Source organism: Salvelinus alpinus, chromosome 26, assembly GCF_045679555.1.
Source record: "Salvelinus alpinus chromosome 26, SLU_Salpinus.1, whole genome shotgun sequence".
Taxonomy (NCBI): domain Eukaryota; kingdom Metazoa; phylum Chordata; class Actinopteri; order Salmoniformes; family Salmonidae; genus Salvelinus; species Salvelinus alpinus.
Window position 1 is genome coordinate 4,738,995 of NC_092111.1, and position 24,478 is coordinate 4,763,472.

A 24,478-nucleotide genomic window follows, 5' to 3' on the forward strand; every position below is an offset into this window, starting at 1 on the left:
TTGTTGCTGTGGATTTTCCTTGTACACACAATTTACAGTACAATATGTGAGTGGTAGACCACATGTAACAACACCTGCACAGGATCGGTACATCCGAACATCCCACTTGCGGAACAGGTAAAGGATGGCAACAACAACTGCCCGAGTTACACCAGGAATGCACAATCCCTCCATCAGTGCTCAGAGTGTCCGCAATAGGCTGGACTGAGGGCTTGTAGGCCTGTTGTAAGGCGGGTCCTCACCAGATATCACCGGCAACAACGTCGCTGGTTATACGCTGTACCGGCAGGATAGAACACCAGCGTCTGGTAAGACAAGGGGCGGCGGGTTATGTATTTTTGTAAATAACAGCTGGTGCACGATATCTAAGGAAGTCTCAAGCTATTGCTCATCTGAGGTAGAGTATCTCATGATAAGCTGTAGACCACACTATCTACCTGGAGAGTTTTCATCTGTATTCTTTGTAGCTGTTTACGTTCAACCACAGTCAGGCTGGCACTAAGACAGCATTGAATGAGCTGTATTCCGCCATAAGCAAACAAGAAAACGCCCACCCGGAGGCGGCCAGAAAACTCTGGACCACCTTTACAACACACAGAGACGCAAACAAAGCTCTCCCTCACCCTCCTGATTCCTGCTTACAAGCAAAAATTAAAGCAGGAAGCACCAGTGAAAAAGTGGTCAGATGAAGCAGATGCTAAGCTATAGGACTGTTTTTCTAGCACAGACTGGAATATGTTCCGGGATTCCTCCGATGGCATTGAGGAGTACACCACATCAGTCACTGGCTTTATAAATAAGTGCATCGATGATGTCGTCCCCACAGTGAGCATACGTACGTACCCCAACCAGAGGCCATGGATTACAGACAAGATCCTCACTGAGCTAAAAGCTAGAGCTGCCGCTTTCAAGGAGCGGGACTCTAACTTATAAGAAATCCCGCTATGCCCTCCGACGAACCATCAAACAGGCAAAGCGTCAATACAGAACTAAGATTGAATCGTACTACACCGCCTCTGACGCTCGTCGGATGTGGCAGGGCTTGCAAACCATTACAGACTACAAAGGGAAGCACAGCCGAGAGCTGCCAAGTGACACAAGCCTACCAAATGAGCTAAACTACTTATATGCCCACTTTGAGGCAATTGGCACTGAAACATGCATGAGAGCACCAGCTGTTCTGGAAGACTGTGTGATCACGCTCTCCGCAGCCGATGTAAGACCTTTAAACATGTCAACATTCACAAGGCTGCAGGGCCAGACGGATTACTAGGATGTGTACTGCGAGCATGCGCTGACCAACTGACAAGTGTCTTCACTGGCATTTTCAGCCTCTCCCTGTCCGAGTCTGTAATACCTACATGTTTTAAGCAGACCACCATAGTGCCTGTGCCCAAGAACACTAAGGTAACCTGCCTAAATGACTACCGACCCGTAGTCAGACATGAAGTGCTTTGAAAGGCTGGTCATGGCTCACATCTACACCATTATCCCAGAAACCCTAGACCCACTCCAATGTGCATACCGCCCCAACAGATCCACAGATGATGCAATCTCGATTGCACTCCACACTGCCCTTTCCCACCTGGACAAAAGGAACACCTATGTGAGAATGCTATTCATTGACTACAGCTCATCATTCAACACCATAGTGCCCACGAAGCTCATCACTAAGCTAAGGACTCTGGGACTAAACACCTCTCTCTGCAACTGGATCCTGGATTTCTTGACTGGCCGCCCCCAGGTGGTAAGGGTAGGTAACAACACATCCGCCACGCTGATCCTCAACACAGGGGCACCTTAGGGGTGCGTGCTCAGTCCCCTCCTGTACTCCCTGTTCACTCATGACTGCACGGCCAGGCATGACTCCAACACCATCATTAAGTTTGCCGATGACACAGTGGTAGGCCTGATCACCGACAACGATGAGACAGCCTATAGGGAGGAGGTCAGAGACCTGACCATGTGGTGCCAGGACAACAACCTCTCCCTCAACGTGATCAAGACAAAGGAGACCATTGTGGACTTCAGGAAAAAGAGGACCGAGCACCCCCCTATTCTCATCGACGGGGCTGTGGTGGAGCGGGTCGTGAGTTTCAAGTTCAATCACCAACAAATTAACATGGTCCAATCACACCAAGACAGTCGTGAAGAGGGCACAACAAAACCTATTCCTCCTCAGGAGACTGAAAAGATTTGTCATGGGTCCCCAGATCCTCAAAAGGTTCTACAGCGGCACCACCGAGAGCATCCTGACTGGTTGCATCACTGCCTGGTATGGCAACTGCTCGGCCTACGACTGCAAGGCACTACATCAGTACATCACTGGGGCCAAGCTCCATGCCATCTAGGATCTCTATACCAGGCGGTGTCAGAGGAAGGCCCTAAAAATCATAGACTGTACCGGAGCGCCAAGTCTAGGTCCAAGACGCTTCTAAACAGCTTCTACCCCCAAGCCATAAGACTCCTTAACATCTAATCAAATGGCTACCCAGACTATTTGCATTGCCCCTCCCCCTCTTTTACACCGCTGCTACTCTGTTATCTATACATAGTCACTTTAATAACTCTAACCACATGTACATATTACCTCAACTAACCGGTGCCCCAGTACATTGACTATTGTTATTTTACTGCTGCTCTTTAATTACTTGTTACTTTTATTTCTTATTCTTATCTGTATTTTTATTTTTTATTTTTTTTAACTGCATTGTTGGTTAGGGTCTCGTAAGTAAGCATTTCATTGTAAGGTCTACACCTGTTGTATTCGGCGCATGTGACTAATAACATTTGATTTGATTTGATCTAAAACAGCACTGACCACCACTGAATTCTATGTACACTAATCTTCCTTCATTGCCATGGGTTGAAAAACGTGTCAATTTTCTGAATGAATCAAACCACTGTTTTCTTTCTTTCGTGCATAAAGGCCCTCCAAACCTGTTTTTTATGATTCATCAATACTTTCCTAAACCTAAATCTACAAGATCAGAGTATTTTTTAAATCTACCAATTGGTGCTGAAACAGAGACGAGTAGGCTGTGCATAGCCTATATTGGACCCGTTCTCTCTATATCTAGTGAGTCTGTTGATAAAATTATAACTAAAAGGTACAGCATATTTAAAGGGATGGTTTAATTTGAAATTACAAATGCTATTCAATCAAAATTCTACATCTGCTGGCCAGCAAGTGGGAGGGTTGTCAGCGGTTGCATTCAGTTTATTCAGAGCACGCATGATAGCTACACCTGCAGAGTGCCTTACATGTCTGAAAAAGATAAGTCTGAATACCAAATACTGAGAGGAAAGGCGGTCTTAGAAGATCAGCAGTATAGCTCGATTGAAATGTAAAGTCAACGTTCCCTAATACACCAGACAAGGCCTGTGTTCAAATATCTGTGTATTTGAGTATCTCATACTTAAAATACTTTGAGTATTTTCAAACACACAGCCCAAAACAACTACTTTTATTTGAATGGCTATTTGTAAAAACTAAGTAGACTGACAAATTATATTTGACAGTATGTTCAAATACCTGGGTTAAAATGCATTGGGGTGTATTTGAGTCGGTGTACTTGAGTTTTTCAAATACTTCCCGATTGTATTTCAAAATACATACAAATATTCAACTACTTGTCATTTCAAATGAAATAATTCTGAATACTTACTTTGAATGTATTTGAAAGTAATTGAGGTATTTGAACCCAGGTCTGCACCAGTAACGAGTCATGCCTGACAGAGAGAAGCTGGCCACTGGATGTCAGTATACACCATACTAACACCTTTTCACATAGGAGACATTGGACTTTCAGTCTCATTCAACATCTGTTTATTCTTCTGTTTATTTCCTAACATCTTACAGTAGCCGGAGATAATACAATAGCTGCCAGTTGAGGACTTGTGAGGCGTCTGTTTCTCAAACTGGACACTGTAATGTACTTGTTCTCTTGCTCAGTTGTGCACCGGGCCTCCCACTCTTTCTATTCTGGTTAGAGCATGTTTACGCTGTTCTGTGAAGGGAGTAGTACACAGCGTTGTACGAGATCTTCAGTTTCTTGGCAATCTCTCGACTGGAATAGCCTTCATTTCTCAGAACAAGAACAGACTGACACGTTTCAGTAGAAAGGTCTTTGTTTCTGGCCATTTTGAGCCTGTAATCGAACCCACAAATGCTGATGCTCCAGATACTCAACTAGTCTAAAGAAGGCCAGTTTTATTGCTTTTTTAATCAGGACAACAGTTTTCAGCTGTGATAACATAATTGCAAAAGGGTTTTCTGATGATCAATTAGCCTTTTAAAATTATAAACTTGGATTAGCTAACACAACGTGCCATTGGAACACAGGAGTGATGGTTGCTGATAATGGAACACAAGAGTGATGGTTGCTGATAATGGTCCTCTTTATGCCTATGTTGATATTCCATAAAAAATCTGCCGTTTCCAGCTACAATAGTCATTCAAAACATGAACAATGTCTACACTGTATTTCTGATACATTTTATGTTATTTCTATGGGCAAAAAAAAATAGCTTTTCTTTCAAAAACAAGAACATTTCTAAGTGACCCCAAACTTTTGAATGGTGGTGTATATGTCTGTCTGTGTGTATATCTATATAATGTATTATTAAATTTAACTGAGTGTATTATTAATTAACTGAATATAACTCTCTAAAATCTAAACTACATGAATGTAATATTCAATATAAATAATTGAGACAACTGTAGCATTCAAAAGAAGGTGTTTATAATTGACAATACATACAGTACATGAAGCAGAATTGGAGCCCACCAAAAAAAACTTTGAACAATTAATCTGCATATCTGAACAATATAATAGTCAACTTTTCAGTAAACATGGCTTCGTTAATTTCCTTTAAATTCACGGATTAAGACTTAATATAAAAGAGCAGGAAAAAAATGCAGTTGTAATAAGGGAACTTGTGCGAGCTAATGATACAATGAAGCAAAAATCTGATTATTTAGCGTGTATTCAGTCTAGCTATTGTGCATTCTACAAACTGAATCTTAGAATACTATATATTATAGTGTATTATATAGTTAACCATTTAGTAATATGAGGAGCTACATGAAACACTGGAATAAACAAAGTACATGCTGTAAAAAATAAATACATACTTGTAGAAAAATGTAAAAGTTTTTGATCTCCTACGGGAGAATATTGCTTTTCACCATTGTTACCAATTCTTTGGATTAAAGGAAATAATAAATGTACATAAGAGACACCTTTTTCTATTACAGTCTTAAAATGCATACATTATTTGAGAAACAAACGCTATACCAGCATATTGCATAGGTATCCAGGAATTATTTTCTAATTGACAATTTAACCAAAGTGAGATGATTTCTTCTTTTCATATGAATGAAAGAATGATTGCTAACGTACGTTTTACCAGATTTCCCCACTGTTTGTACAAGCGAAACAAAAAAAAACTGAATTTCAGGGATGGCATGATTAGTGTGGCGAAAACCTGCTATATATGCTCTATCCCATTCACATATTTTTTCAGGCATCATTCTTTCCCTCAGTATCTTGTAGATAAGAACTACACAACTATGTAATAACTATGTAAAGGAAATTCATTTTTGTTAGCATATGGCAACCATATGAAGCAGAAGCAAATCAAGCATTGGCCAGTAAGCAACAGAGTTATTATCACAAGCTGCCTATTGGCTAATCAAGCATATGAAATGCAAACATTGCATTGTCCCAACAGGACAGAGGCAGCACTGGTACTTGAGATGACATTTTGGCTTTCCAAAAGGCACTAGCCTTGAATATCTTCAAAATCCTCTTGACAACATAGCCAACACATTGCCCTAGTTGTATTTCCTTAAAATAAATATACACCTGAACAGATTGAGGTCTTTGTCTTTTATAAGGCATGTGCTTTTAACTCCCTGTACTCAAGGACTCAATGTTGATGCCATTTCTCAGTCCTTGGGTGACTTGAAGAGATGGCTCAAGTCACAAACATACAAAGCTGTACTAAACAGATCAAAAGCAAAATTGAACATGCTCTCTAAAATGCTATCATTGGTGAGTGTGAACAAGTGCTTAAAGGTCAACTGTCCCTTGGAACCAACTTCACTGGTTTTAAACGGCCTATGTGGCATCGATATGAGTCAAATTCATTCTAGTGTCAAAATTGACTGCAAAGTGTAAATAGAATAATTTTTATTATAAAGTCAGTCTCGTCCAAAACAGAGTTTTGTAAGTGCGTTCGTCACGATTTACTAGGGGGTTGGGTATGGATTACATGGCCACTTTTGCAGATGATGCCCAATTGCCTAGAGACAACACGTTGTCGTACCATGTGGACATTTTGATGTCAAGTCTGCATATGGATACAACACACGCACGTTTCGCTCAGCAAACAGGAGTGAAAATAGGCTACCATAAAGTTGCCGCAAACTCCCAATGCATTTCAACAATATTGCCAGATGGCCAGGAATAGATTGTACCCGACACAGTCAATTCTGCTGCCTGTCAACCGTCAAACGACTGGTGTTGGTGAGTATGTTAGCTAAATAGATAAGAGGTACTAGCTATCTAGTATCTACTTTTGGTTATACATAGGGTGTGAAAAATGCCATATTTTGACTAATGTTGTATTTGTGTAGCTAATCCTCTTAAGAAAACCAATGGTCCAAACCGCATGTCTCTATCATAATCAGTTCAAAGTTATTGGTGTTTTTACCCTTGTAGGATGGCCAAAATTAGGATGACTAAATCAATGGAGGCCAGAGAAAAAAAATTGTAAAAAGTTTGGAAAATTGCATTGTCATCTAGGCTGGATTCTGTGCAAGAATTAAGGCTACTGGCTACCTCACTTTCCTGTTGAAATCATATCTTTTCTCGAATCCGCAGGACATAAAACAGGTAAGATGGATATTGATTTTGAGATATGGCATGTAGTATTTTCATATTTTAGTGTACGCTTTTCATATTAATTTGAAATTCCTATTTTAAAATAACATTTCTCACAAAAACAAACATATCTCTTTGAAATGTCACTGAGCATATACCAAGCGTTTTATTTTCAAAGCTTTTTATATTTAATTCACCGCTATGTCAACAGAGCTCAGTGCTTATTATTGGATGTATTAGGTTACTCATGTTAGAGAAAGACCCAACAGAACGATTCAGAACATAAGTAATCACATTTGTCTTGGTAAAATGTATTTTATAACATAAGGAAGTGAAATTTCATCACCAAAGCACGTTTTCACCCACTCTGGGCAGGATACCTTTATTATAAAACATTATTTGATCATGCTAGCGAGCCAGGCTAGCTGTGATACCACAGATGAAAGGGGAATGATACTGTAACTAGATAAATACATTACTCTAACGTGTAATGTGATGTAGCATGTCAGAGGAAGATGTGCATAGCTCACGTTAGCTAGCTACCTTGGTAACAACAGATAACTGTAGCCCATTGGCATTAGGGTCAATAACAGGGCAAGCACTTGGATACTAGCTTGTTAGTTAACCATAGGATGTAGACAGCTTGTTTTCAATAATGTTTTAACTCGCAATGGATAGCTAATGTTACGTTAGCTAGCTAGCCAATTCATTGCAACTCGTAGAAAGATATGATAACTAACCCGGATTTGCAAGTTAGGTCTTTAACTAGCATTCGGGGGCTTTGTCTGCTAACCCAAAACAACATGCCTGTTATCATAAAAGTTTATCATGTCTTCTCTAGAGCAAAAATAAATGTAGGATGGCACTTGTCTACTGTAAATATAGCTATGGCTCTGGCAGCAAATAGCAAAACATATCAGTAAACATTCAGCAATGTAGACAGCTGGTTGCATAGCAACGGCATCAGCGTCACCGGCCTGAATCTATTCCGTAGTTACAGTCCCTCTATTAGCATATAAATTACTTACAAACTAGAGAAAATGATTCTTCTCGCTATATTATTCAGTGATGATATGTTATTCCATTCACAGGCTACACACAAAACCTGGTGGATTTGTTGTTCAGCAGCTTCGTGAGTAACCCCATACCATATTAGGACCTGTTACAGAAGGCTGAGGCAGTGGTGAGGCACCAGTCCTGCTTCAGAGTAATGGAGGTCACATTTGGTCTGGTCAATGGTCAAAATTACTATCTGTCCTGAAATTCACCTAATCACCATTCATAATATAATGAGTGCCGTGTATATATGCATGTATTGTATGTTGTAAGGAGGTGGCCCCTTCCGCTGTGCCAATGGACTACTCCTGGGCCCCAGTGAGTAATGCCAACCAGTCAGTGCCATGCTGGCACGTGTCCCTTGGGAATTAGCTATGAATCAGGATTGGCTATGGCTATGTTCAACCGTGAAATAACTGTTGGCTTCCATGACTATATAGTGACAGTCTTTCTCCCTCCCTTTGTGATATAGAAGCTGGGTCCCATATCGGAGCCGAAGTCGGGCTCCTTCATGACCAGTATCTGTGACGAGAGGGGCCTGGAGCTGATCTACACTGCCATGCCCATCAGGCATTGGCAAACACCTCAGAAGGGACAAAAGGTGATTACTAATAAGACAGTACATCGCAAGTGTTTAGTAATATCACCCTTTCGATACATGTCACTCGTTAGCTCTTCCTCATTTTTCTACAGCTGGGCAGAAGAGACGCTTTTGAAATGGAGTCCTCTGACTGAAAGACAAGTTGATACTGATGTCTGAATTGGGAGAGACGTTGCACTTAGCATTACAATTATATAAGACACATCTATTATTTTGTATCATCTTTTGTTACTATTGAATTGAATGGTACTATCAATAGGGGGGAGGGACACTGTGTATTCTTGAAACATGTCAGGGAACTCTTGTCTTATACGGGACACCATACAGGAAGGTACAATATTTGCACATTATCAGATCACTTCTTCTACAGTATTATGGGAAGTATGGTTTATTATACATAGAACTGTTACACTTGAAAGTTATCAAAACACTTTGTTTCGAATATCTACATACGTTTAACAATTGCACTCTTCTCATATTACTCTGTAGGCTCCGGGATGGAGCTTTGAATTGGTCAGTTAGCCTACAAAGTGGTATGAGAAGAGTGCCATTCTCCTGCATCTCACATCTGCCTGTAGTTATTGAACTCTGCCTGCAGGACCCATGGGTTGAGGCAAACTCTGTCATATCGAGGATGGGCTGTCATGCACTCCACCCCTCCTGCCCCCTGACTGCACTTGTCCATAACCTGTAACACATTACATAGATTAAAGGGACCTCCTCACCCAGAGATTTGCATGTCAGTGTGTGGTTAGACAGCCAAATCCTTAGATTTGGCCAAATAGAATGCCGTTCTGGTTAGACAGCTGAAGTTGTACTCTACACAACTTGTTTTTATCTGCTAGCTAAGTGTAGCCACATCAATATGATATTTACATTATACAATACTTTGTCTCTGTAACACAAACTCATCCCTTTTGGGGGGGGGGGGGGTAAATGTCAAGCTGGTCTATGTTTGTGCAATGTCAAGATGTAGGCTAGGTGACACCTGTTGTAGGGATATTAGTAGTTTGGGGATTTGTCCCCCTGGGAAAGATGTAACAGTGGACATAAGGAGAGATGAGACAAAACTAGCCAGTTATAGAATATTGTGTTGGTGGACAGCTGAGCTGACTTAAGACCAGGCGTTCAACTCTCAGTTTAAACCATTTCCACGGTAACATGCATTACATGACTTGACGAAACACTGAAACTAAGTTCTAAGCTACTTTCGTAGCAAGGTGTTGTAGAACAAGTGTCTTATGAAACACATTCCAGACACTGGCACTTGCTATCTTGCCATAACTGATTTGACAGAGAAGTATTAGCTAGATAGCTGCAGCCGGCTATCCTATCACCAAGCTACGCTAGCTACCTGCTGTCAGCTTGACTAAACACAAGCTCACACAAACTGTAGAAGTGAATTAGCTGACCATCTTGAGAAGGCGAGTCAGTCAGGAGGGGAGAAGTCCTCAACTTCAAACGTTGTTCTCTCCATAGCAAAGCTAGCTTGTTTGTTGTGATTCCGCTAGCATTTCTTTATGAGCATTGATGAAAAACAAGGCCAAATCAGGAAGTGCAGTCGCCCTTTAATTCTCATCATTTCCTATTTCCAGTCGAAGGCACTTATTTTGGATGAAATCATCTCATTGAAATGCCAGATACACAAAACAATCTGAAGCACTGTACACAAAACGTACACGTAGGCACTGAATCATTTACAATATCTGCAGACAGAAGTAAAAAATCAAAATTCTTGGTCCACTAAAAAGTATACTTATTTGGGTTGAGGCTGGAAGGTGCGGTGCTGCATAGTACGCCTGTTTTTATTTTCTGAGAGATCAGCCATTTCTTCTCATCTTCAATCTTTATACAATGGCGAATCTTCTGAAACGGCATCTTCTGAAAGGCACACATTAGATTCTAATCTTCAAGATGCTCAATCTCTGTTCCCCTTGGTTGTTTTTTGGCTTCCTGCATACTGTAGTCCAAGCATGCAGACGTTGTAACAAATTATTGGTACAGTATGGTATTTCCCTTTCTTCTGCTTCAGTCCTCCTGTGTCCATGATGAAAGTGGTGCTACGCATGACTGTGGACAGAGATGCTTGAGAGGTCGTTCCTGATGATCTCATTAACTGTGAAGAAAGGAGAAAGATGTCAATATCTCCCAATCTACATCAAAGCATCTCCGGTACATTCTTAGAAAAAAGGGTTCCAAAAGGGATATTCGGCTGTGCCCATAGGAGTACCCTTTTGGGTTCCATGTTAAACCCTCTGTGGAAACGGTTCTACATGGAACCCAAAAATGTTCTACCTGGAACCAAAAAGGGTTCTTCAAAGGGTTCTCCTATGGGGACAGCCAAATAACCCTTTTAGGTTCTAGATAGCACTTCTTTTTTTAAGTGTATAGTTCATAGTATTTGAGAGATATAGCTAGGTGTTTTAGCAGGTAATATGTCATGATGCGTTCAGTGTGCAAAATATAGTCATTTGTTGAAACAGGAAAATAAATGGAGTCTTGTTAACACCGATGAATAGAAGTCTCAGACTGTTTGGTTTGGAGAGGATGCAGCTTCTTGCCCTCTACAAAGGATCCAAATGCACTTGTCATGCACTTGTCTCTCCCCCTTTCCTGCCTACTGCCACTCTTTCAGTGTTCCCACAGTCGGAGAGCCTGTCCCCTTTTATCAGCTGTGTTCTTTGGCTGATGGGAGGGAAGTGACCAAACACCGAAGGGACCAATTGGAACTAAACAAACCTTCTGAAAAAGAGGATGGAAAAGGCAGCCATCTTGAATGAGGAGTCCACCATGAACCAGCCCTGTCAGACTCACCAAGAGGACCTGACTCCCTTTACAGTGCTTTTTCTGGCAAGCCTTATCAGATCTGGAGTCTGGAAATATTTCACAATCTGGTAACATCTGCATAACCTAAAGCTTTTAGCAAGAAACGGTCTCCTTCATATTAGAACAAGCTATGCCCCTTCATTACTTGTGAGACCGAATCACCATCTGTGTTATAGTTGCTTCAGTATCTGTATATAAATAAACATTATTTTCCTATGACGATGATAGGATAAAGGGTCAATAGTACAAGGCACTTCTTTTCATTTCATCACAGACACCTGATTGAGGAGCTTGGAGGAAAATTCCTTACTTGATCGTTTTTTTTAAAATTCAGAGGATATATCATTTAATAGTACTGAATGAACCAGCACCACGATCATTTAACAGCCTCTGTCTGAATCCCAAATGGCACCATAATCCCTAAATAGTGCACTACTTTTGACCAGAGCGCTATGGGCCCTGGTCAAAAGTAGTGCACCTTATAGAGAATAAGGTGGTATTTGGGACTGAGTCTCTAACCACCTCGGCAGCAGCTCCTCCTGGACTCAGATCTAGCCACAGGCCAAGGATGTGTCTCACAGCTCCACCTGGTAGCAGCCAGATAGGAAATGAGGGGAACACCCCTGGAGCCTGGTGGTGGAAGCCAAGCCCACGAGCATACAGAGGAATTCCCTTTGACCGGACACTGGCCCTGCACCATTAGCTCGCTCCCATTACAGCCAGGAGCTGGGGCCTGGAAAAGCAGTCTGGAATTGTAAGATTCCCTCCCCAAAAAATGGGGTGGTGCTTTTTTCATCTATTGTGGTGCGGTGCAGCTCTTCCCTGTGTGGCCCAGCCCTGACACAGCCACTTCCTCTCAGCCTTCTCCCTTACTTCCCTGCACAATAAAAGTGACAGGGTGTGCCTAGCAGTGTTTGGCTGGTCCCGGAGGTGTTTACATGGTAGAGAGAAGTCTTTGGGGTCCAAACAATGTGCAGGTCAAACTAATTTGACATGATCACAACCAATGGTATAAATGTACAAGGGACAGAGCTGAATGTGAGAAACCGAGACCCACATAAGCAGCCAATAAATTAAACTAAAAAGAGGCATTCCATAACATGTTCAGGTATTTCGAAGACAAATCACTTGAATTTTGATAATAGGGAAGCTCTTTTATTATGGCTACAGAGTACAGTACAAACTTCCCTGAATCTGGGCCGTCAAGTTGTCTAGACATAAAGTTAATATGTTTGGCCAGCTGATTGACTGCTATTAATAAAGAAATAGGAAAACGATCTGTGTTGGCTAAATGACGGAGTAGAGCTCTCATACGTGTGTGTCATAGAAACACACAGACACACACTATTATGTGTCTTTGAGGACAGGGGTGTGAAATGTGATATGACTTCATGAGGAACTTGGCAAGAGCATTTTTATTCAGGTACATTAAATCACCTCTTGATCTGCCATAATAGTGGATCTAGAACAAAATGGCTATTCAGTTTCCAACGGTTCACTTCTGTGCTAAAGTTTTATCTTTGTACTACATCACCAGCAGACGATTTCCAAGCCCATCTTTCAGATATTAGCAAAGCATGTGCTAGGAGAGCAGGATCTTTCAAGGGAGACCTTGGAGTATTCCCATTCAGTAATATGGAAGATCTGTGCTTCTGTGGGGATAATGTACCATACTAGGCCTCAGCTTGAATTTGATTGAAATCTTTAACAACTCTATTCAGTGCAAGTCATATTGACATCATTACATTTTCTAATGCATACACAAGGTGCATAGCTTCATTTCAACATGATCTTCAGAGCCCCACACTACTTCTTAGTCTTTGTCAGCAGCAAGGTGTATAGCTTGGCCTTTCAAAAATAATAGCCATTAACCACAAAGTGAAGAAATAACCACATCCTGAAATGGACCCCCACCCCTTCACTTTATTCTACCCAACCCCTTCACTTTATTCTCCCCAACCCCTTCACTTTATTCTCCCCAACCCCTTCACTTTATTCTCCCCACCCCCTTCACTTTATTCTCCCCACCCCTTCACTTTATTCTCCCCACCCCTTCACTTTATTCTCCCCAACCCCTTCACTTTATTTTTCCCAACCCCTTCACTTTATTCTCCCCATCCCCTTCACTTTATTCTCCCCACCCCTTCACTTTATTCTCCCCACCCCATTCACTTTATTCTCCCCAACCCCTTCACTTTATTCTCCCCAACCCCTTCACTTTATTCTCCCCATCCCCTTCACTTTATTCTCCCCAACCCCTTCACTTTATTCTCCCCAACCCCTTCACTTTATTCTCCCCAACCCCTTCACTTTATTCTCCCCAACCCCTTCACTTTATTCTCCCCACCCCCTTCACTTTATTCTCCCCACCCCCTCACTTTATTCTCCCCACCCCTTCACTTTATTCTCCCCAACCCCTTCACTTTATTTTTCCCAACCCCTTCACTTTATTCTCCCCATCCCCTTCACTTTATTCTCCCCACCCCTTCACTTTATTCTCCCCACCCCATTCACTTTATTCTCCCCAACCCCTTCACTTTATTCTCCCCAACCCCTTCACTTTATTCTCCCCATCCCCTTCACTTTATTCTCCCCAACCCCTTCACTTTATTCTCCCCAACCCCTTCACTTTATTCTCCCCAACCCCTGCCACATGTGTCCTTCCCAGAACTCAGACCACTGGCCCGGCCGTCAGTCGTCTATTTGATCTGGCATTAACCTTCTCTGCATCTGGAGGTTATGGGATATCCTTTTCCAAACTCAAACAACCAGGGACGAGTTGTGCTCCAACGTCTCGATACATACAGTACATACATCAAGTCATGATGTCAGACATAAATCTGAGACATTAATACAACAGAAACATCCACACCATATCATCACCTGCCCATTTAATGACCAACATGGTGGATGGATTACGGAGGTTGAATAGATTTGCAGAAATATGCCACATATGGTTCAATAGGTTCTAGATATCTGCTGAATAGAGAAAATATACATCTGTAAAAACATTGTATTTTAAAAAGATTGACAGCAGTTTACATGAATCTAAATCTGGGATTGATTATTAAATGTAAATGTTGAGTTTAACACCAACTATGTTGGTGGTAGATCCTACAGCGCTGTAACAAGAACAATGTCCCCCTTTCTGAATCAGTGCTGCTCATTTTGACCCTGCAAAAGCAAGCTGACCCACTGACTACAAGCAGAAAACACGATGGCTTACCCCCACCAAGCCCACACCGTTGTCTGTTTACGTCTGTTGCCATGGACTACATTTCATTCTGTTGCCACATTTCATGTGAGGGATCTAATTGAAAAAATCTAACCGTTGATCTGTGTATGTTTACGGATGATTCAGGCTCCCCGCCCTCAACACAACACTAAAAATAGCCTCCCATATGAAAGTGACAGTAGCATGTGGAACTGGTTACTATGACGATGTTCAATACAGAGTCTTGCGATAGAGACATACTGAAAAACTCTGTGTTGTTCAAAGCAAACAACCCAGATGGGAATTTCTTGTGTGAATGGCAAGGACCGCCAATGAAGGAACGGACGAAAACAATGACTCTGAACAGCTAGAGAAACAAAGTCAGTCACACCATTCACAAAACAATTAGCAGAACAGCGCTGTTAGCCCCATTAAAGGGTTCCAGAGCATCAACAACCGTGCCAATAACGAGTGTTTCACAATACAATACATCTGTACTACAGGACAACCGGTCCACTAACATGCTAACTACCACCTTTAAAACCTATTAATATTCACAGAAAAAGACAAGCCCTGAAACAGTGAGGAAGGGTGGTGGACATGCACGTCCTCCAGAATATGGCCACATAGCTGGGCCAGGCCACAAGCCACAAGATGTTCTTGGCCCGTGCGGGCTGGGGCTCCTGCTGTATTACTGTTAGTCAGTTCCTGAGTGCAGTCGGCTAGTTCAGCAAGTCACCCTCTATTACGCCAATGAAAACACTTTTCCAACCAGGTATTTTATACATGCAAATTGCCTGAACAATGGAGAAATACTGAAATACGGGAAAAGGCTTAAAAATATATATATGAAAAAGGAGGGCAAGTGAGAGAGAAAGAGAGAGAGAGCAAAAATGTTACCGTGCGGATAACATTCCATATCAATATCGGGAAATGCAGCATTGACTGCCGACTTCTCTGTGAACAGTATAAAACCAGTTGGTATTCAATATTGGATCATGGTAATCCAAAAGCCACATCATATCTCCTAACCAAAACTGTAAAAGTGGTTTTGTTTCCTTCCTTAGGTTGAGAATGTTTACCAAAATGTTGCGGGAATCACAATTTCAAGCTTTAACCTTAACCTCCCTCCCCTCCTCTCCCTCGGGTCTCTCTCCTCTACTACCCCTGGCTCTCAGCTGTGACTTTACAGTAACATTACACTATGTGCCCTGGTCCTCTACTCCTCCACTGCCTCAGGCCACCGTGGCAGCGGGCTCAGGCAGCATCCAGAACGCACAAGCTCCAGTCAGTAGCTTTTATAGCCACGTGGCCTAGTCAGAGTTTCCATGAGGAAAGAGGTTTGGAACGTCCTACAGGAGAATCTGGGAAATGGTAGACAGACAGGGGGGATCCTTAGACTGTAGGTTAAAAGATAGCACGGTGAGGGAGACACTGGGATGATGGAAGATAGGGATACCTTTTGGTGGTGTGGTAGGACAGTTATTAAGCATGGGGGTCAAAATATTAGAGGTCTGTTGTATACAGCTTTGTTTCACACTAAAATTGAATGTATGGACATTCCATTAAGACATTAACATGGAGTGGCAGGTAGCCTAGTGGTTAGAGCGTTGGGCCAGTAACCGAAAGGTCGCTAGATCGAATCCCCGAGCTGACAAAATAAAAATCTGTCCTTCTGCCCCTGAACAAGGCAGTTAACTGCTCCTAGGCTGTCATTGTAAATACGAATTTGTTCATAACTGACTTGCCTAGTTAAATTAAAAAATATATATACCGTATCTCACCATTTTAAACTAATAAAAAGCTAGGAAGTATGACTTCAGCGGCCAAATCTAATGATAATTTTCACAAATCAAATTTCCTGTTAGTGCTGAAACTAATTGAACAGAATAAGTTACTAGTCCATGGACAGTAGATGTCTCTGCAAAAAAGAAAAATATTATATTTGTCTATGTGAACTTTAACGAGCATGGTCGACAATGAATTAGTGTACCACCACACCTGAGTGAGTCAATAAAATACAAATCCACATATAACCGTGCCAAAACTCCTGTCCATATTACTGTAATTTAAACCTCATTCATAACAGGTCATTCAGCCTGACATGGAAAAAGATAAAGCAACAGAACGTTCGGTAGGTAAAATTTGAATTGCTAGACATTTTTTAATATGTATATGTGTTGACTAATGGAGAAATCTGACATATAATTTCACTCAGGGCTCTATTCAATACCTCTCCTGGTCCAAATCCACATGTAACCGTGCCACAACTCCTGTCCACATTACTGTAAAAATACCTCTCCTGGTCCAAATCCACATGTAACCGTGCCAAAACTCCTGTCCACATTACTGTAATTATACCTCTCCTGGTCTAAATCCACATGTAAACGTGCCAAATCGCCTGTCCACATTACTGTAATTATACCTCTCCTGTAATTATAACTCTCCTGGTCCAAATCCACATGTAACCGTGCCAAAACTCCTGTCCACATTACTGTAAATATAACTCTCCTGGTCCAAATCCACATGTAACCGTGCCAAAACTCCTGTCCACATTACTGTAACTATACCTCTCCTGGTCCAAATCCACATGTAACCGTGCCAAATCGCCTGTCCACATTACTGTAATTATACCTCTCCTGTAATTATACCTCTCCTGGTCCAAATCCACATGTAACCGTGCCAAAACTTCTGTCCACATTACTGTAATTATACCTCTCCTGGTCTAAATCCACATGTAACCGTGCCAAAACTCCTGTCCACATTACTGTAATTATACCTCTCCTGGTCCAAATCCACATGTAACCGTGCCAAAACTCCTGTCCACATTACTGTAATTATACCTCTCCTGGTCCAAATCCATATATAACCGTGCCAAAACTCCTGTCCACATTACTGTAATTATACCTCTCCTGGTCCAAATCCACATGTAACCGTGCCAAAACTCCTGTCCACATTACTGTAATTATACCTCTCGTGGTCCAAATCCACATGTAACCGTGCCAAAACTCCTGTCCACATTACTGTAATTATACCTCTCCTGGTCTAAATCCACATGTAACCGTGTCAAAACTCCTGTCCACATTACTGTAATTATACCTCTCCTGGTCCAAATCCACATGTAACCGTGCCAGAATCCTGTGAACATTACTGTAATTATACCTCTCCTGGTCTAAATCCACATGTAACCGTGCCAAAACTCCTGTCCACATTACTGTAATTATACCTATCCTGGTCTAAATCCACATGTAACCGTGCCAAAACTCCTGTCCACATTACTGTAAATATACCTATCCTGGTCCAAATCCACATGTAACCGTGCCAAAACTCCTGTCCACATTACTGTAATTATACATCTCCTGTAGTTATACCTCTCCTGGTCCAAATCCACATGTAACCGTGCAAAAACTCCTGTCCACATTACTGTAATTATACCTCTCCTGGTCCAAATCCACATGTAACCGTGCCAAAATTCCTGTCCACATTACTGTAAGTACACCTCTCCTGGTCTAAATCCACATGTAACCGTGCCAAAACTCCTGTCCACATTACTGTAATTATACCTCTCCTGGTCTAAATCCACATGTAACCGTGTCAAAACTCCTGTCCACATTACTGTAAATATACCTCTCCTGGTCCAAATCCACATGTAACCGTGCCAAAACTCCTGTCCACATTACTGTAATTATACCTCTCCTGGTCTAAATCCACATGTAAACGTGCCAAATCGCCTGTCCACATTACTGTAATTATACCTCTCCTGTAATTATAACTCTCCTGGTCCAAATCCACATGTAACCGTGCCAAAACTCCTGTCCACATTACTGTAAATATACCTCTCCTGGTCCAAATCCACATGTAACCGTGCCAAATCGCCTGTCCACATTACTGTAATTATACCTCTCCTGTAATTATACCTCTCCTGGTCCAAATCCACATGTAACCGTGCCAAAACTCCTGTCCACATTACTGTAATTATACCTCTCCTGGTCTAAATCCACATGTAACCGTGCCAAAACTCCTGTCCACATTACTGTAATTATACCTCTCCTGGTCCAAATCCACATGTAACCGTGCCAAAACTCCTGTCCACATTACTGTAATTATACCTCTCGTGGTCCAAATCCACATGTAACCGTGCCAAAACTCCTGTCCACATTACTGTAATTATATCTCTCCTGGTCTAAATCCACATGTAACCGTGTCAAAACTCCTGTCCACATTACTGTAATTATACCTCTCCTGGTCCAAATCCACATGTAACCGTGCCAAAACTCCTGTCCACATTACTGTAATTATACCTCTCCTGGTCTAAATCCACATGTAACCGTGCCAAAACTCCTGTCCACATTACTGTAATTATACCTATCCTGGTCTAAATCCACATGTAACCGTGCCAAAACTCCTGTCCACATTACTGTAAATATACCTATCCTGGTCCAAATCCACATGTAACCGTGCCAAAACTCCTGTCCACATTACTGTAATTATACCTCTCCTGTAGTTATACCTGTCCTGGTCCAAATCCACATGTAACCGTGCCAAAACTCCTGTCCACATTACTGTAATTATACCTCTCCTGGTCCAAATCCACATGTAACCGTGCCAAAATTCCTGTCCACATTACTGTAAGTACACCTCTCCTGGTCTAAATCCACATGTAACCGTGCCAAAACTCCTGTCCACATTACTGTAATTATACCTCTCCTGGTCTAAATCCACATGTAACCGTGTCAAAACTCCTGTCCACATTACTGTAATTATACCTCTCCTGGTCCAAATCCACATGTAACCGTGCCAAAACTCCTGTCCACATTACTGTAATTATACCTCTCCTGGTCTAAATCCACATGTAACCGTGCCTAAACTCCTGTCCACATTACTGTAATTATACCTCTCCTGGTCTAAATCCACATGTAACCGTGCCAAAACTCCTGTCCACATTACTGTAATTATACCTCTCCTGTAATTATACCTCTCCTGGTCCAAATCCACATGTTACCGTGCCAAAACTCCTGTCCACATTACTGTAATTATACCTCTCCTGGTCTAAATCCACATGTAACCGTGCCAAAACTCCTGTCCACATTACTGTAATTATACGTCTCCTGGTCCAAATCCACATGTAACCGTGCCAAAACTCCTGTCCACATTACTGTAATTATACTCTCTCCGTGCGTCCTAAATCCACATGTAACCGTGTCAAAACTCCTGTCCACATGACTGTAATTATACCTCTCCTGGTCCAAATCCACATGTAACCGTGCCAAAACTCCTGTCCACAATACTGTAATTATACCTATCCTGGTCTAAATCCACATGTAACCGTGCCAAAACTCCTGTCCACATTACTGTAATTATACCTCTCGTGGTCCAAATCCACATGTAACCGTGCCAAAACTCCTGTCCACATTACTGTAATTATACCTCTCCTGGTCTAAATCCACATGTAACCGTGCCAAAACTCCTGTCCACATTACTGTAATTATACCTATCCTGGTCTAAATCCACATGTAACCGTGCCAAAACTCCTGTCCACATTACTGTAAATATACCTATCCTGGTCCAAATCCACATGTAACCGTGCCAAAACTCCTGTCCACATTACTGTAATTATACCTCTCCTGTAGTTATACCTCTCCTGGTCCAAATCCACATGTAACCGTGCCAAAACTCCTGTCCACATTACTGTAAGTACACCTCTCCTGGTCTAAATCCACATGTAACCGTGCCAAAACTCCTGTCCACATTACTGTAATTATACCTCTCCTGGTCTAAATTCACATGTAACCGTGTCAAAACTCCTGTCCACATTACTGTAATTATACCTCTCCTGGTCCAAATCCACATGTAACCGTGCCAAAACTCCTGTCCACATTACTGTAATTATACCTCTCCTGGTCTAAATCCACATGTAACCGTGCCTAAACTCCTGTCCACATTACTGTAATTATACCTATCCTGGTCTAAATCCACATGTAACCGTGCCAAAACTCCTGTCCACATTACTGTAATTATACCTCTCCTGTAATTATACCTCTCCTGGTCCAAATCCACATGTTACCGTGCCAAAACTCCTGTCCACATTACTGTAATTATACCTCTCCTGGTCTAAATCCACATGTAACCGTGCCAAAACTCCTGTCCACATTACTGTAATTATACGTCTCCTGGTCCAAATCCACATGTAACCGTGCCAAAACTCCTGTCCACATTACTGTAATTATACCTCTCCTGGTCCAAATCCACATGTAACCGTGTCAAAACTCCTGTCCACATTACTGTAATTATACCTCTCCTGGTCCAAATCCACATGTAACCGTGCCAAAACTCCTGTCCACAATACTGTAATTATACCTATCCTGGTCTAAATCCACATGTAACCGTGCCAAAACTCCTGTCCACATTACTGTAATTATACCACTCCTGGTCCAAATCCACCATTGTTCACTAAGTGTACAAGAGAAGCACAACTCCTGATAAATGTGGTTAGTGATAACTTGATTATTAGAGGAGCCATGTAAATAACCTACTACAATATAAGCTCTGCTGCTTGATTTCCCCAGACAGACAGAGCAGCCTAACAGAACTTCAGTCAGTGTGTTATTTAACCAGACTGCTAGCGGGAAGGGGGCAATTAGAATGGTTGGAGCGTAGCTCCAGCATAACAACCAATCCACCAGGGCTAGGAAGGCCCAGACCAACCCAGCCAGACATTTGAGCTCAGTTCAGTTCAGCAGGGGTCTGGTGCAGATCACATCAAAGAGCTCTACTTTTACTGCTGCTGATAGCTGCTGGTTAGCGACTCTCCCAGCTCCAGGTCTGAAGGATGGTTTCCTCCCAGTGATTGATATGGGGCCAGGCAGCACTGTTGTTTAGCTAACCCCAGGGAAGATCATTTATCCCATTTATTGCAAATCAGCACACAGCCCAGAACCCTTAGTGGTGGTGAATGCTGGAATCCCAGACCAGTGAGATCATAAAACTGGGTTTCTAAAATCCCCCAGCTTGCACTCTGCTTGGGAGGAATAAAAGAGGTCGAGGAGAGTTGTTTATTTTATCAGTGGACTTTTAAAAGGCCTGGCCATTATTCAGGGGCTTCAAAGTATCTACCAGGGTTCTATGATCTAACGGTAAATCCCTGTTCTAGTCGGCTGATAGCAGTGGGAGGAATTAGGACCAGAGGGTGTTAATCATAAAAGCCTTTCTCACTAAGTTCATGAGAAGGCAATTACTGTAAATAGTGACTGATAGTAGCATAGCATAGTATTGTATTACATCAAGTGTGCATTTACATAGCTTCTAAGCAGCTGGCTATACAAAAAATGATTTACAATATGCCAATAATATGATTTACTGTATGTTTCAATGGTGGCTTTAATTGTCACAGTGCATTAGGATAATGTGGAGAGGTTTATGATTAATAACTCACCATCATCTAGGTACATCTGGTCCAGTTCCTCTGGCTCCTGTTTGATGTTAATGGCCAACGTGGTGCTCGAGGAGCGGCTGCCTCTCTCTGGCACTTTGGAGAACTGTTGGGTCACTGGGCTGGAGCTGCCACTGATGGGCTGGGGCGGCGTTAGGCAGTGGGTGGGGGAGAACGGGGCTTCCGGGCCGCTGGTGTCAGGGGTGGAGGGCTGTGAGCCTGGTGAGGATGAGGCACTACTGGGTGGGTAGAGGACAGATTGCGGCTGGTAGCATCCAGGACTCTCCTGGATGATGGAGACATGTGGGATCGGAGACTGGGATGGTCCTGCTGACAGGCACTTGGAGAAGGGCGTGGTGGGTGACAGGTCATGCAGTTTGGGACTGGTGCTGGGGGAGGATGAGGAGGACAGTGAGGAAGGCTTCCCTCCCAGTCTCCGTTGGCAGGCGGAGTAGGCGCCCCCCACACACGGCCGGAGTTCTGTGGGTATAATGGAGGTCATGACCTGTGGGGTGTAGTAGGGCTTGGGGTGAAGCGCCAGGCCAGGGCCACGCTGGGGACACACCTGAGGGGGGTCGTAGTCATCATTCGGCTCCGTTTTTATCATTGGAACTGAAAGAAGGAGAAAAAGGAGAGGAAAAAGAGGAAAATGAATAAGCATACAGTTCGATCTCCTGTCGAGTGTAGAGAGTGAGAGAGTGAGCAAGTGTCAGTGAATAAGTGAGTGAGCGAGTGAGTGAGTGAATGAGTGAGTTAATAAGTGAGTGAGTGAGTGAGTGAGTGAGTGAGTGAGTGAGTGAGTGAGTGAGTGAGTGAGTGAGTGAGTGAGTGAGTGAGTGAGTGAGTGAGTGAGTGAGTGAGTGAGTGAGTGAGTGAGTGGGTTTGTGGCTAGGATACCCACAGCCAAACAAACACTCTCATCAATGAGACTCTGTGTCTTTTTCACCCTGCTGAAAATATTCAAAAATGAAAAAAGGGAGAGACAAAAGGGATGAATCATCACCACAAGAGACTTCAGCTGGTTCTACAATAAAAATGTCCATTTTCTTTGGATCAGACCCGGGCAATAATATCCTATAAACGTGCATTATGAAATATGTTGCTGCTGCAGAAGCTTCATACTGTACCCAAACATGAAATAGATTACTGCTCTCTCAAAAAACCACACACAAAAAACAGTTTTACCAAATATGCTATGTATTGCTCCTTCAAACCCCAATATTTCAAGACGTGGCTCAGTATTGAAACAAAATGGGTGCCTCCAAAATGCTTTGAAGATTGCAATGATTATGCTTGTGGTGACCATGGTTGAGTTCAGAAGGGCCCTTTCTCCACTGTCTTGTTCTCAGTTCCCAGCCCTTGGCTACCGATACCAAATTCCTGTGTGGATCGTGTTGAACATTACATTTCAACAAGATCCACACGTGTTGAACATTACATCTCCTCCTGTATGATTCTCGGTCAATCTCGTTTAACGGCTGACGCCGCAGTCCACTGACAACCGACCGTTAGCAGCGGTTTTGAACCTGAGATTTATCGTGCATCAAAAACGAAACTCGATTTGCACACCTAAAACGAGTGAAACCAAGCTACATCCTGCAGTACCCAGCCTTGCTGAGCCCGCTGTCAAGTGAACAAGGTGAATTCTGATGAGACGAGTCATGCCAACAGCAGGTTTACAATAGCGAACCGCTTCTATTTTAGACCCAGTAGGACGCAGTGTGTCTGCAAGCGACAGGGTAGACTAATGCGCAGACACAACACACAGATGAGTAGGATGAGTGCAATGTTTGTGTTACCACAAAATCTGAGAGTGTGCCTTAGCACCTCCGCAATAAAAATCTGTGATGTTGCTGAAATAACAATACTGTAAGCTTACTGTTAGAAATGCCTGAGTAAGTGGACTGTAACAGAAATGTTTGTACTTCTGCATATTTTATTGATATATGAAAGTTTAAAAAAAATTATAAGCGACAATCATTTCCATCTCATTAGGTGTAGGCTTAATCCACACATTTTTTGGAGGGATATCAAATCTTCTTTTACTGTAGGTTTAGCTGTCTGGACCTAATGTGTAGACTACTAGAGTGTGTGGCATGACTTCACATACCACACTGTCCAGACAGCTTGTTTAATGAAGAGACTTGAGTCTAACCCTTTAAGAGACACTGACCAGGCCCAGTGTCCTCTCTCCCCCCTCTCTGACTCTCACCAGAGGCTGAGGACAATGCTTCACTTTCAGAGGGGAAAGCAACTGAGGCACGTCAGTGCCCACATACAGGACTGGGACCGCAGTTGAATTAGAGCTTTGAACCACCCACTGGATACTAGCTTTCTCCAAGCCGGCTGCAATTAGAAGTGTTTATTTTTTTTACATTTGATCTGGTGTGGCGTTTTTCATTTAGTCTGGCAACAGTTTGGCTATTCAAAAAACAGTGTTCCCCTCCCCTTTTCCACTCTGG

General features: G+C 42.5%; 1 protein-coding gene across 1 annotated transcript in view; it reads right to left on the minus strand.

Annotated features, from left to right (window-relative positions):
• Positions 1 to 4,723: 4,723 nt before the first annotated feature.
• The window catches only part of LOC139554486 (nuclear factor of activated T-cells, cytoplasmic 1-like), a 70,954-nt gene continuing 51,199 nt past the window's right edge, over positions 4,724 to 24,478 (minus strand). Inside the window, exons 9-10 of the mRNA XM_071367301.1 lie at positions 22,020 to 22,628; positions 4,724 to 10,663 (exon numbers count right to left, since the gene is read on the minus strand). Of these exons, the coding sequence (XP_071223402.1) occupies positions 10,608 to 10,663; positions 22,020 to 22,628 (665 nt within the window). The 3' untranslated portion in view covers positions 4,724 to 10,607. The remainder of the gene's footprint in view (positions 10,664 to 22,019; positions 22,629 to 24,478) is intronic.